We start from the raw sequence: 14,480 nt of genomic DNA, 5'->3' as shown, positions 1-14,480 counted from the left end.
AAGGGACCTCGAAAGATCATCTAGTCCAATCCCCCTGCCGGAGCAGGACTACCTAGACCATATCACACAGCAACGCGTCCAGGCGGGTTTGGAATGTCTCCAGAGAAGGAGACTCCACAACCTCTCTGGGCAGCCTGTTCCAGTGTTCAGTTACCCTCACTGTAAAGAAGTTTTTCCTCATATTTATGTGGAACCTCCTGTGTTCCAGCTTGCACCCATTGCCCCTTGTCCTGTCAAGGAATGTCACTGAGAAGAGCCTGGCTCCATCCTCATGACACTTGCCCTTTACATATTTATAAACATAAATGAGGTCACCCCTCAGTCTCCTCTTCTCCAAGCTAAAGAGACCCAGCTCCCTCAGCCTCTCCTCATAAGGGAGATGTTCCACCCCCTTAATCATCTTTGTGGCTCTGCGCTGGACTGTCTCTAGCAGTTCCCTGTCCTTCTTGAGCTGAGGGGCCCAGAACTGGACACAATATTCCAGATGCAGCCTCACCAGGGCAGAGCAGAGGGAGAGGAGAACCTCTCTTGACCTGCTAACCACACCCCTTCTAATACACCCCAGGATGCCATTGGCCTTCCTGGCCACAAAGGCACACTGCTGGCTCATGGTCATCCTGCTGTCCACTAGGACCCCCCAGTCCCTTTCCCCTACGCTGCTCTCCAACAGGTCTGTCCCCAACTTGTACTCATACATGGGGTTGTTCTTGCCCAGGTGCAGGACTCTACACTTGCCCTTCTTATATTTCATTAAATTTCTCCCCGCCCAACTCTCCAGCCTGTCTAGGTCTCTCTGAATGGCTGCGCAGCCTTCCGGTGCGTCAGCCACTCCTCCCAGTTTCTGTCCACACTACCACTCTTGAGCTAGGCTGAAGGAACCCTGTCCCCAAACACACACAGTGTTGATGACAAGGTCTCTGTACCAACTGCTCTTCTGTTCACCTTCACTGTTACTGTGCCACCCAATTTACTAAAAGGCATGGCCATTGGCTATTAGGCTTATCACCGACAGGTACTGGCAGACAGTCACCTCCTATTTCTTCTGCATCTTGGCTTGTGGAACATTTGTTTGAACAGCATTACACCACAACTGTCCTCTGGAGGAGGACAGGAGGACTAGTCTGGAGAAAAAGTTCACTTAGTAACAGAATTAAGATCAACAACTGCAGGGTTTTCCAAACTTTCTTATCAAACTAATCTGAGATTAAACCAAGGACTAAATTGTAATTGCAATTGACATTAGGAAGGCAGGTGACAGATAAGCCAAGTGTAGGTCAATATAAACCTTGTATTCCTGGCAATGAGGGAAAAGTATTCATAGTGCTGAGAACTTCAGTCGCGCTGAAGCTGGGGAGATTGATGAGCTCTCAAGTGGGCAACTCATCACATATCAGATGAGTGCACTCATTGCATTCCAAGGCCAAGCAGCATCTTATTTCTCAACCCATAGCTAACAAGGGAATTAAACAATACCATTAGGGATTGAGCACAAGTCTTTTCTTGTAAACTACATCATTAATACAGAACTATAAATAACAGATACGAATCCCCAAGATAACACCATCAGAGTAGCTTTTCAAAGCGTGACATTTATCAAAGTGATTAAAAACATTTGAAATTCCTTTGTCACTGCATCTGCTGAAAACATAGATTTAAAAAAAAAAAAAAAAAAGAGAGAGAGAGGAAAAGAAATGACATTTTGAGTTTGGCAGGTATTAGACCTTAGATAGGAGCTGTACCAGGTTGGTGTGATGGTTTACTACCTCCCCTTCACATCTCCCTCCTCTGGTTTATAAATACAAATGAAATGCCTTTTCATGAGGCATGTGGGTGAAGTTTGCAAGCCCCAACTTTCATTCACAAACCAACATGACAACATGATCACATAAAAATAAAAAGTTTATTTGATTAGAACAGATCCTCTAACTACAGCAGTTAGACAAAAATGACATTTGTTAGTCAATTTGTTTCCCGATTCAGTAACTAAACTGCAGCTTAGTTATAAAGGCATGATGCTGACATTTCAGACAAGTCACTGATGTCCAATAGAACTGGCAAGAGAAACACTTCCCTCCTACTTTCTTTAAAAGCAACTTGTTTCATTTACCTACAGTGATATTAAAAACAGTAAAGGCCTGAATCGGAAGCAATCATCATATAAAAATCGGATCTGGATCTCAGAAGAAAGGTCTCGGAAGTAGCAGAAGCTGAAGCTGTCAGTCAGCAACTCACATTTCTTTCTTTTTTTGCTTTCCCCTCTTCCAAAAAGTCTCCAGGAAGACAGCATGCTTGGTGCCATTTCACTTGCTTAAAATTACCAAAAATCTCAAGAAGGAAAAAAATAGGCTAGTAGTGAAGTGTTCTAAAAGACACCTGCCTACTGTATTTTTTATGAGAGAACACGAGATACTGCCCATTGAAACTCCTTTCAAACACCTCCTCACCTTCCCTCTTCAGTTTAATTGTACATGTGCAATCTGACAGTTCTCTTAAACTGAGCAGAGCTGTTTTAGCCAGGCACACTAATTCGCTTTTACGTCATAATACATGCGGAGAACTCTCCTCACGGTCTCCACATATTTATCATCAGGAACAGGTTTTCTCTGGCTTCCTGGCTCTAGAAATTTCTTGATTGTGGGGATGCTGCTTATCCTTGCTTTAAATGCCTAAAAGAACAGAAAGTAACACAAGAAAAACCAATTTTACTGATTTCACAGAATCACAGAATCACAGAATGTTAGGGATTGGAAGGGACCTCGAAAGATCATCTAGTCCAATCCCCCTGCCGGAGCAGGACTACCTAGACCATATCACACAGCAACGCGTCCAGGCGGGTTTTGAATGTCTCCAGAGAAGGAGACTCCACAACCTCTCTGGGCAGCCTGTTCCAGTGTTCAGTCACCCTCACCGTAAAGAAGTTTTTCCTCATATTTATGTGGAACCTCCTGTGTTCCAGCTTGCACCCATTGCCCCTTGTCCTGTCAAGGGATGTCACTGACAAGAGCCTGGCTCCATCCTCATGACACTTGCCCTTTACGTATTTATAAACATTAATGAGGTCGCCCCTCAGTCTCCTCTAAGCTAAAGAGACCCAGCTCCCTCAGCTTTTTGATTTGTGTAACATCCTTTAACAAGCTGTATGTGGAGGCAAGATAGGAAATACAGTTTTAGCCATGGATGAGTTTTACTCCCCCTCATTCCAACCTTGTTATTTTAAACAGTAATAAAACAGCCCTCTGTCTTGTACGGATATGGGATGAAGCGGAAACAGTTATCTGTGGTTTCAGATGTGTACTTTGCTCAAATTACTTCTTGTGATCCAGGAAACATCTTCTGCTTAAAGGTATCACAGAACTGGTGAGGGAAGGGAAAAAAAAAAAAGGAGGGTGGATTTCTTCAGATCCGTACAGCGATTACTCCAGAAAATAACAGATGCTCTAGATGAAACGTATTACAAGGTTCTTCCTAAAGCAATAAGAGCAAGACTACAATGAAAGAGGAGTGACAAATGCTCTTGTTTTGTGGAATTATCTACACAACAGACTTTGAAATATCATTTATCATATTCCAGCCATATGAATGTATTATTAGTGTAAGGTACCTGTAACTGAGGAAAGCCTGAGAGCACGTCTGACTTCTTCTCTTCTACCATTAAAATGGCTTCAAGAAGATGAACATCTGCCCAGCTAAAATTGTTGCCAACAAGAAAGTCCTGCCCATGGTCTTTCAAAACCTAGAAGTGTCATAAATTAAAACATTCAGATGTGGATACCCAGCTGGGGTTGATGTTTTCAAAATGCACAGGCACACCTCCTTTGACAACACTTACTGCCTCTCCCTTTCTCTCCCACGCAACTAGGGATACTATTAGTGTGGGGATGTGGGCCCAGTGCCTGCAGTCACTGATCATTTTACGGGATATCTATGAGCAGTGCTCACAGAGGCAATCTAGAATCCCAGGGTTTCTCTTACCCATCCTTCCTTCCTGTAGGTCTAGGTAACCCCACGTTCTGGACTCAGATACTTCCTTGGCATTCACTCCTTTCTGGCCTAATAAATACTGAATTTTTCCATATGTAGATTCAATGGGAAAATAGGGAATGTAAAAGAGAAGTGATCAGCCTAAAGCATTGGGGCTAGGATGCAACAAGCGGAGTCTAGGGCAGAATGAACTCAGGCAGCCATCTATAGGACAGCTGGTATTTAAGTGGGAAACTGTCTTCCCTTTAATCTTTAAAACAGAAAAGCAGCTATTTCTGGCAGATCATCCTGTTTGTGTATATTGATTTCCACTGAGAGCACTTCTTGGGTCCTGTCTCTCAAAGGATCAGTTAGAGAAACACCAAGATTCCAGTATGGCTGTGTATTACTGTGGTTAAAAAAACATGTAAATGTATTTGAAACATTAAACAAAGCTGACAATGAGCTATTCTAAAATGGTGTTGCCTTTGCAATGCAAGTTTCATTTTCATTTCTCCTAAAAACAGGAAGTTGCTATTTTAACTATATATAGCTATGTTTACACATTCATTGGATCAGGTTTGAGCCAAAGGGGATACCTGGACCCTTCAGTCTGAATGTTGATGCTGCCCAGACCATGAAATCTCACTTAGGAATTTCTGCATTTAACCCATCCCAACACGTCTCATACCGCTCTGACCTCCCTCTCATCTCTCCAGCCTGCAGACAGTATGGTGTCCTTGTTTACAGTACTGTGCTGACACCTTTCTGTTTCTTCTGCTTTTGGTAAAATACACAGTGTTCCCATTGTTATCCTTCCAGAACAGTGGAAGGAAATGATTCTCCTACATACCTTTTCATATGCTGGGAAATACCTGCTTGTCGCCTTTTGAACTACAACAGCACGTTGTTTCTCTTTATCCTCGGCTGATAAGAATGGGAACATCATAATGAAGCCCATAAGGTCATCAGTTCCTCCAACATACATATCAATCCTTAAAACCAAAGCAAACAAAAACCTTAAATAAGAAGGCACTTCCATAAATGGAGTTTTCTTAGATTTGTGATAGTAAAAGTTGAATTTCCCACCCCCCCATGAAAATTATTTTTGCAATTAAAAAAAAAAAACGTCACAGTCTGAGTCTCACTCATATTTGTAGTGTTGTTGGCACTTTACCTGCCTCATTGTGCAGGATTAAACAGGGTTGTAGAGAGGCTAAAAAAAGTTTAACTTTGGTGTTACAGATCACTTCAGAATCACCAAAGAAACTCACAGCACCACAAGAAGAGTCATCCCCAACTGGCTTAGTTGTCTCGATGGATCCCACCTTCAGGGTTTCATGCAAAGTCCAAATGGTGCCAAATAGATTAATAATGGGGTTGGAAACACCAAGTGTAGTAGGTTCCACATCTAGCTAAATTATTGGTACAGCAGTTCTTCAGATCGCCCCTTTTATCTGTTTTTCCAGAGCTCTGACAGCAGGTTTTGTGCAGTAGATGAGACTCAAATTTAAGTTAAGTCCTCATGAATATGAATAAAATATCTGGTAAAATAGTCTAACAAAGTCCTCTAACCATCCTATGTTGTAAAAGATTTGAGTTCCTGCTGTGTAATAAGACTAACTGCAGTTTTTGTTGTCAGGCGACAGCTTCAACAAAAAAGCCTCTGTAACGATTAAACATGTTATGTGCAATAAGAAGCTATCAGATATTCCTGCAAGCCTTAATGTATGCCAGCTTCTCACCTGCACCTATCCGGTCTTCCAAAACCGTACTTCCACACTGTACAAGACCAGCTATCCAGAGTACTTAAAACCTGGACCTAATCACAGCAAGCATTCCTCGAAACACTGATGCTCCCTGCCCAAGAACAAATCAACAAATGTACTTCATTTATATTTGCTGGTAAGACAGCAGGAATAGGCTCCAGGCTAAATCTAAAGCTTGATGGAAGAGTATTCTGTTTGAAGAAAGAGGTATGCAAAGAATGCAAGCTACAGGAAATGATGGCTTATTATAAGAAGCTGATAAGCTGTGACTGAGGCTCCTGTCTGAATATTAATTCTTTTGTTGCTTCCCTGAACCTGCTTCAGCCAATTCTTCCAACCACTTCCACCGTTTACTGGCAGTTTATTGTAAAGTATCTATTAAAGTTAGATGCTTTACTAGTTGACCTTTAGTCTTCCTTCTTTTGAAAAACAATAGGAAATGGACATTTAAAGGCTACATACTGAGACAGCCCAATAACACTTCTTTTCCTTCACACAGACACAAGACCTGGATTTAATTTCACGTGAAACCAGAAGTTTTTCAACAGCTTTTGGCTGTTCCTCCCCAACTCCCAAAGACCTAAACCATGCACTTTTTACAGTGCTGTGGAACATCATGCAATCACAGAGAACATCAATGACAGATCTTATATTGCAGCCAAAGGTTAAAAACTAACCATTGCTTTCCAAAAAGCTTTCTGTTTACAAAAGTAGTTCAACATTCACCTGCCAGTCACCTCTTGAATACCTGTGTCAGGCTGTATTAATCTTTTACTAAAGCACAATAAACGCCCATCTCAAACATTTTTATGTAAAAATAATTGAATTAGAACAAATCGGTTGGCTTGCATCCAACTGTGGCCTGCCAGGCTCGCTGCAAGTTGTGCATCACTGAGGCACACAGGTGATTCTCTGGGTGTGCAAGTATGCAATTAATTCTAGATGTATCTAAGCTACTGTAATAAATTCAAGAAGAGTTACAGTACAGGGCTCTCTCCTTCAGGTCCTTCCCGTAGAGGTTGTACTTCGCTGCTATGTAGCTGAGGATGGCTCTAGTCTGCACCATCTTCATCCCATCGATCTCCACCATGGGCACTTGCTGAAACAGCAGGGATCCACCTAAAGGGAAAGCCACACATTATCCTCCTCGATCTAGTAACTCCACGTCAGATTTCTCGCTATCTTCAGAAGATCATTACTTTTATGGTGAGTTTGCTGTGGGTAGTCATTATATTAAACTGGGATTCTTCCATGCAAACAATAAATTACAGTGGTGCAGACAAATTAAACTGCAGAACACAATTACTGTGGATTAACATCCTTGCTTTAAAAAAAATTTCACTGAAGTTGCAGTCACAACTGTGTACAGCAGCTTTTGTGCTGAAATTGAAATACAGTGGAGACAATCACACTGAACATAACAAATGAGTAAAAAGTGTCTAATTGTAAATACATTTAAAAAATTCTGCTCCAATATTTAAAACACAGTTGAAGCAAATGTCAGATTCCCAAATTTCTCCCTTATAACCAGTATCTTAAGCTAAATCAGGACATTCCATGAAATTCAGGACACGTTTTTGCAGGTTACTGAAGCCCAGGGTAAGTTTGTGGGACCAGGTGGGACATATAGACAAACAGAGAACAGAAGAAGAACAACCCAGAGGCCTAGGAAACTCTCCAGGCTGGAAAGACATTAAATTTTCAACTGCATCTGTCCACATACGGGAAAAATCAGCCTCTGCAGCTGTTCACAGCTCTCAGTTTTACTCCTCTCTGCTGTGTGGAAAGTCCATCCCACACTGTCTTCAAAGTCTTCACTTCACATGTCTTCTTGGAGACTAAGTCAAGTCTGGTCACACTTTTCTTGAGGTTTCACGTGGACTCACCTTGCAGCAGCTTCTCATACTGCTCTCGGGTTTCCAAAAACTCTTCTTCAAACTGACAGAAGAGAATGAGAAAGAAGAGGAAATTAGCATCTTTTCACATTTCTAGAACAGATAAATTTTTTAAGTTTCATAAAAGGAAGAGAATATACATCATGGTTCCTTCCATTCCAGATATGACTCTAAGGGAGAAAATACCAAGAGCAGAAGCACTGGCAAAACCTCTTGGACTGTCATAAAGGCAACCCTAGCAGAAGAACAGGCAATAAGAACTGGAGTGAGGATGGTTGGTTTGGTACTGACCAGGCAATCTAATGTGAGACAGTCAACAATACAGACTATGCTGTCCTTAAAATGCTTTCCAGTATATGGAAAAAGGCTCTGCTGTGAGATATTTTCATTTGGGAGCTAGACAGGAACAAATTCTTAGAAAGTTAAAACAAAGCTTTTACAAAATAATGTAGAAGTGTTATGCCCAACAAGAAGCTTAGTACAGAAGCATGTTTAGGACACTGAAAGATGAATTATTTACTAGATGAGAAACAAAAAGATACAGAATTGCCTATGACCAGAATGATGTAGTTACATTTAATACCGTTGAGGATGGCTAGTCCAATCAGTGCTACTTATAGAGGAATTCAGTTTGATACCAGAGGGTTCAATTTAGCAACAGTTTAGCAAGAGTAGGCCTCAGAGTAGGCTCTAAAGGCCTGCTCTGTGTTACCTTTACACAGAACAAACTTTCCTGTCAATAATTTTCCTTTTAGCTAGAATAATAACAATAGGTTCTGAAGCAAACTACATGTTTTGTAAATAGAGTTTGTTTATGGGATTGATAACAAGGTTCTAGTAAACAAAGATTCATGCTGTTTACACTTAATCCTAGAAAAACAAAGGTCTCTGCTAATTATATAAGGCCAAAAGACAAAACAAAACTGTAAAGAACAACTTTGTGATGTCTAAATTAACTTGATTCATAAACTCTTCTGTCAGAGGAGAGATAAGTCCAAAACGATATCTTCTTCTTGAGAACACATGTACTTGTAAACAAGAAGGCCTCGACCACGCTTGCGCACAAGCACGATTAAAGGGGGATTGCGACCACCAGCGACCCCCAGAGACCACCCAAGACCCCTTCCCCAATTTAATACACATGCGTAAAGACATTACGTAATGCATTACATAACATATTATGCATAAGTTTTTTTTCTGGAACACGTGGGCTTTTCTCGGGATTATGTATATAAGGAGCAAGCTTTTGTTCTTAGGTGCGCGTGCTAGGAGGAGAGATCCCCCATGCACCCAGCGCTGCAATAAACCAATGTCAGCTTTCTAAACTATCATTTGGTTTGGAGAGTTTTCTTGGTTACTATTTTCCGGTAACAAGTTCAAGACTAAGACACCAAAGTTACATGTCTACATGTACATGTTTGCATGTGCCATATGTGTCTATAGTCAATGTAGTCCATGGAGACTAGAAAATGATTGAGCTTACCAGTCCCTAGATGCCTAGCTATGGACTCTCAAGGATCCTTCCTCAGGCAACCTCTCTCAGAACATCTGGGCAACTTACGTTAATAATTAAGACTTGCTATACTAGGGAAGCCCTGGAAGATCAGGCATACTGATACCAATGTTCAACAACAGTAAGTGTGATCACAGAGTCTAAAATTCAGAACCCAGGTTTCTGCTGATGAAAAGCTGGGAAAAGAATACCCCAAGGAAAAATATAATAACTGGTACCCGTCAACATGGGTTTTTAAAATTTTTTTTTAAAAAAGGAGAGGGAATTAAAACATTGGAACAAACAATGCAGGGAAGCAGCCAGTTGTGTCTTCCATAAGGCCTTCAAATAAAGACTGGTGGTCTTTTATGAAAAACTCTTGTTCCTCGGCTCAGTACAGGGGTAACCATATGAAGTGTAACAGCCTACTATATAAAAGAGGACACTCAGAGCAACTACTAGTCCTTTCTGTCCTCAAACTGAATTATCAGTTTATCACCAAGATAGATAGCAAATTAATCCATAAATTATATCCCATCAAAAAAAAATATTTTAAAGTGGTGTCTTGCTTCTCTGGTTTACCCAAATATTTTTCTTCCTGCTCTGAGATTTCTAATCTCCCTACACATGTGGGTCAGTTTGCCCACTTCACCCTGTTAAGCCTCATCTATGATTCTAAATGATGCAAGTAAGACAAAAATCTGTTTCGTGCTATAGCTTATTGTGGAGGATGCAGCCAGTGGAGTGAAAAATAAAATAAAAATCTGTGTGTGAGCATCCAACTGAAAACAGAAAGACTAGAGAAAGTAAAGTCGTTGCTGTTTTACTTGGCACAGATAATACTTGTTATGCCAGGAACACATCTATCATTCAGCTCAACAGCTCTGGGTCAGTAACCAAATGCTTAATTAAGCATTACGCATTCTTGCATTAAGTAAGAAACTGGTTTACAGTGTCATTGCTCAGAAGACATGTAACTTGAAGCCATACTTTGTGTTTAAAGTAAGAGTGTTTAATTATACTGAACAGCCAATGCTCATTTACGATGTGTCTTGGGATGCCTTTTCTTTTTTGGTTAACGACCTGCGATCTGCCTCAAAGACAAGCTTACCAACGTGCAGCTTAAAGTCAAAAACACTAAAACAAACCTCGACCCCAGCTGCAGCTAACAACCAGCGAACTGACTCCATCTTGCCTCTGCCATCAAAGTAGTAAAGTTTCGGTTTTCCGGCCATGACTTCAAACTTCCCGTTACCTAAAACGGTTGTAAAAGATAGTAAGTTAATAATGACACAAAAATCTGATGGCAGCTGGAATAACAGTTCACAGGTCACTCACATGACAAAAATTCAAGTTAATTTTTGACAAAACATTTCAGTGCAGTTTCAGTCTAAACTGATTTGGTTTTACTGCTGCAGAGTCAAGTCACAGTATTTCATGGTCTTTTCATTCCCCTGCAATTCAGGAAAAATAAGCATCAAGTCGCTCAGTAGGAGAGAACGGAAAAAAATAAACTCACCACTGAGGAAATCCTTAAAACTTTTAGAAAATGTAAGTTTTAGCACTAGAGTTACTCAATCACCACTGAAAGCCAAGTTTTTATCAAAGGGGAGAAGAGGCAGTAGACAGGTTTTTCAAATCTGGCAGTCCTTGTATCAAAGAATGACAAAAGTATCTAAACATTAATCCTGTGCATACTTAGGTGAAGTGTGGGAACGTATGTTCCAAGCCTCTCACTTTTCTTTCTAGCTGTAGTGATCCAGGGTAAGTATGTGATCCACAATCAGTAGAAACATCAAAAGAATGACCAGTTTCTTCTGTAAGAATCCAGATTAAAATACAAAGATTCAGATTGTTGCACTACTTATCCTTCTACTGGTCACATTTCTTTCTATTAATAAACCTTGTTGCTACGCAAAAATTTATAGTCTTTTCAGTTGATCAAATACACTATGCTTTGCAAGCAGCATTTTAGTTCTTGAATGGCTTCATAAATGAGGCTATTAATTGTTATTTTTTGAATAGACTAGTGTTTACGTCTCCGCAGGAATTGGATTCCACTGTAGAGCCATAAACCAAGGGAGCATCAAATTTCATCACACTGGCATTTCATACGCAGAGCTAATAGCAACTTCTTGCTGCAACTGAGAGCTGTTTTCCCTCTGTAGGGAGATTTCTTGTCACTCCAATCTGCAGTTCAAGTACCCCTGAAAGAGGCTGTTGGCATGCGAACAATAACCTCCAGTTCCCAATATTGCAAGCATTCTTTCCTAAGCGATGGGAAAAAGCGACCTTTGAAAGACCTTGAGCACACCCGAGGCAAGCGATCCGCTTGTGAGCCAGCAGGCAGGAAAAGAGAACACAAAACAGGAGACTGCATCCAACCAGGGGAATTCAAACGAGCCAGGCTATTTGGCCCTGCATGCCTGCTTAGAGGCCTCCATTTCTTCTTAGGTAAGTCACTGGGAACTCAAACATTGCTGAGTAGTATCTATACTGCAAATAAATTTAACAGTGCATGAGAATCAGAAAAAAGACTAAAGTATCAGTGTGAATGAGATTAAAGAACAGAATGAAACAGGAGTTGCTTGTAATACAGCTACATTCACAGAAGAAGAAAAAAAAAAACCAAAGGTTATTTTTAACTTGAAGTTTAAAGAATTAAAGAAACAGAAGAGTCACTTTTCTTCAGAGCACCTTCCTAAGACATGCTCCTAGCAGGCCAGCTGACATGTCACAGGAGATAAGCAAGTCACTGATGCCAAGCACACATCAATGCAGCAAAGGCAAACGGAAGGTAAAGACATGGTGGATGCTCGTCTTGTAAATGTAGGAGGATCGACAAGCTTTGAAGCAAGCCATAGCATTCTGGTTCCTAAGACTGAGCCTGCCATGCAGTATTGGAAAAGAAAGTCCAACTTGTGAACTGAAGTCTGATGGAAAGAGAGCTCCCTGGGGATGGGCAAAAAGCTTCTCCCTTCCCTGCTCTTCTCAGCAGAAGTAAAGGAGGGAAAATGGCAATTTGCAGCCAGGAGCCACAATCACAGGGAGGTTGCTGGCCATTCCCCTTGGCCTGACATCTCGACAGCAAGAGGGGCTTTGGGAAAAAAAAGAGTCTGAATTCACTCCCTTGTTGTGATTTATGAAGGCCACCTGGGCTAACAGGGGGAAAGAGGGAACATAAATATCTGTGCAAGAAGTCATCAACCCCATACTAGCCACACAGACCAGAAGAACATGGGTGAAGAGGGACAGGAGACCAGCTGCGCCTGGCATGTCCTCCAGATCCAAGACTGCAGGACCTGATTTTCATTGCTTGCATTCAGCAGCCCTCAACAGCGGCCGCTCCTTCCTACCCTGCATCATGTAACTTCGACCTGGGGGAAAGCCCCCTACTCAACGTATGCCAGGTAGCGGCCTCCCGGGCCATCAAGTCCAACCCCTTCCACTCGTGACAAGTTCTTCGTAGACACGAGATGAAGAGTGGTTCATGTTATTAAATGGGGACCCCTCATGCTTGTAAGCTGGCACCGAGGGGAGGGCTTGGAGGGAAGGGGTAGCACGGAGCAAGCTCTCACGCAACAGGTGAGACCCGCTGGGGGATGCGCTTCTTGTGCAAGCGCTCGTTAAGTCCAGGGCGAGCAGCTCGTGACCGGGGAGGTTGTCTCCTGATCAGACACCCGAATGCCAACCTGAACCCCAAGCACAGCTCCCCCCGCCCCCCAATACCACGAGAGCCAAGCGAGCCAGAGGACACGGGGGTGCTGATGGTAAACGAGAAATCACAGAACCCACGTTATTCGCACAGAAAATTAAAAAAAAAAGTAATAAAAACAAACGAACGTACGCGGCTTTTAACTGGCGAGGCAGCAGCGCTCCCCCTCGCAGTCCCCGCAGCTGGCTGCCACCCCGTGAGGCAGGGAGCCGAGCCGAGCCGAGCCGAGCCGAGCCGAGCCGAGCCGAGCCGAGCCGAAGGCCACCGCCTACCCACTTGCCGCGCCTCGCCCAGCGGCGTCAGCTCTACGAGGCGGTGACAAGCAGGACAGCCGCCAATAGGAAGCCACTAATCTGCATATTTCGCAAAGGCTTCTGGGAGGAAAAAGTAAGGGGGAAAAAAAAAAAAAAGTTAAAGCTTTCGAACTGTTTTATCCAGAAACGTTTCTTCGTTGAACAGAGGTGATCACGGCTGTTTGTTGCTAAATTTTTCAGTCCCAGCAAATTGCCGTGACATGGAGATAACTCGAAGTTTGATCCTTATATACCGCCTAAGTCAGTGCTGTGTTCTGGATGTGAGGGCGATCTGGCTGCGACATCTGTCACCCCATTGATCGCCAGGGTTGATTCGGCTGATCTGGCTGGCTAGGCGGGTGTCCCCTTCCTCCCTCACCGCTCCATGTGCGTCCCTCCCGAAGCTGCGCGCTCGGTCGAAGAGGACGACCTTCCCCGATAGAGGCGTGTACCGTTCATCGGTCCAAGGGTATACGGTAGCTGCGCTCCCCTGCTAGAACCTCCAAACAAGCTCAAGGTCCATTTGTAGGAGAACGTAGGGTAGTCAAGCTTCCAAGACTGCAGACACATCCAAGTGAGGCACTGCATGGGGCAGTCTGCCATTGTTTTGTGCCCCCTACACCCGGACAACTAAGGTTAATTTTTATTTCCATCCCTGCAGGCCATGCTCAGTTTTATCACTCCTCCCACTATCCACCCCCCAGTCACCTACAAATCCTTGAGCTCCCCACCTTACACACACACCAGTTACAATCCAGCATCTCTGCACTTAGTAAATGTTTCACCCAGTTCATTGCCTGTACAATTTTAAGCCCACTTGGACAAGTTAGCAAAAGGCCTGGGCTTGTAAATTACCAACCGCCTTCAGTGTTTACTGCCTTGACAGCAGGGGTAGAAGGCTGAGGAGAGGTGACACAAGACACTGGAAACAACAGAATAGAAAGAAAAAGAGAAGAAACAGAAAAGAAGAAAAAAGAAAAAGAAGAGAAAAGAAGAGAAAAGAGAAAAAGGAAAAAAGGAAAGGAAAGGAAAGGAAAAAGGAGAGGAGAGGAGAGGAGAGGAGAGGAGGAGAGGAGAAGAATAAAGAAGGAGGAGAGGAGAGGAGAAGAAAAATTTCTGTTGGAAAGAACCTACAATCACCACCTAGTCCAACTGCCTGTGCTTCTTCCGAGGTGTTATGCATCTTGTGTTTTAGCTCAGCGCTGCAGTTCATTTCAGAGGAGTTGACATCCCAGGACTAAACCATCAGCTTTACACGACGCTCACAGTATACTGCAGAAATTACATGCCTAGGCTCAAATCACGTGGTCAATGCACCTGTAGAAAGACCACGGCTGCCAGGAGGCAGCACCCCTC

The 14,480-nt window shown here is 42.7% G+C and overlaps 1 protein-coding gene across 2 annotated transcripts; it reads right to left on the bottom strand.

The window, feature by feature from the left end:
* Positions 1-1,881: 1,881 nt before the first annotated feature.
* LOC137663304 (glutathione S-transferase 3) lies at positions 1,882-13,099 on the bottom strand. Of its 2 annotated transcripts, none has more exons than XM_068400379.1 (7): positions 12,964-13,099; positions 10,265-10,371; positions 7,616-7,667; positions 6,716-6,848; positions 4,814-4,955; positions 3,602-3,733; positions 1,882-2,666 (listed from the first exon to the last, which is right to left on the bottom strand). In XM_068400379.1, the coding sequence occupies exons 2-7, from the start codon at positions 10,349-10,351 to the stop codon at positions 2,523-2,525; spliced, it is 690 nt and encodes a 229-aa protein (XP_068256480.1). In that variant the 5' UTR covers positions 10,352-10,371; positions 12,964-13,099; the 3' UTR covers positions 1,882-2,522. The 2 variants fall into 2 exon arrangements, with proteins under 2 accessions (XP_068256480.1, XP_068256490.1); XM_068400389.1 differs by lacking the exon at positions 1,882-2,666 and adding an exon at positions 2,993-3,354.
* Between the last annotated feature and the right edge of the window lie 1,381 nt (positions 13,100-14,480).

The sequence above is a fragment of the Nyctibius grandis genome, chromosome 1, assembly GCF_013368605.1.
Source record: "Nyctibius grandis isolate bNycGra1 chromosome 1, bNycGra1.pri, whole genome shotgun sequence".
Classification (NCBI taxonomy): Eukaryota; Metazoa; Chordata; class Aves; order Nyctibiiformes; family Nyctibiidae; genus Nyctibius; species Nyctibius grandis.
This window is presented reverse-complemented; position numbering and strand designations above follow the sequence as displayed.

What these genes read in the sequence shown, in the direction of transcription:
- LOC137663304 (XM_068400379.1), bottom strand. Translation starts at nt 10,351, where the DNA reads ATGGCCGGAAAACCGAAACTTTACTACTTTGATGGCAGAGGCAAGATG. An exon ending in GTATGAGAAGCTGCTGCAAG is followed by an intron (nt 6,849 to 7,615) that starts GTGAGTCCACGT and finishes CTTTCCCTTTAG; the next exon opens with GTGGATCCCTGCTGTTTCAG. An exon ending in GACCTGAAGGAGAGAGCCCT is followed by an intron (nt 4,956 to 6,715) that starts GTACTGTAACTC and finishes TTTGGTTTTAAG; the next exon opens with GATTGATATGTATGTTGGAG.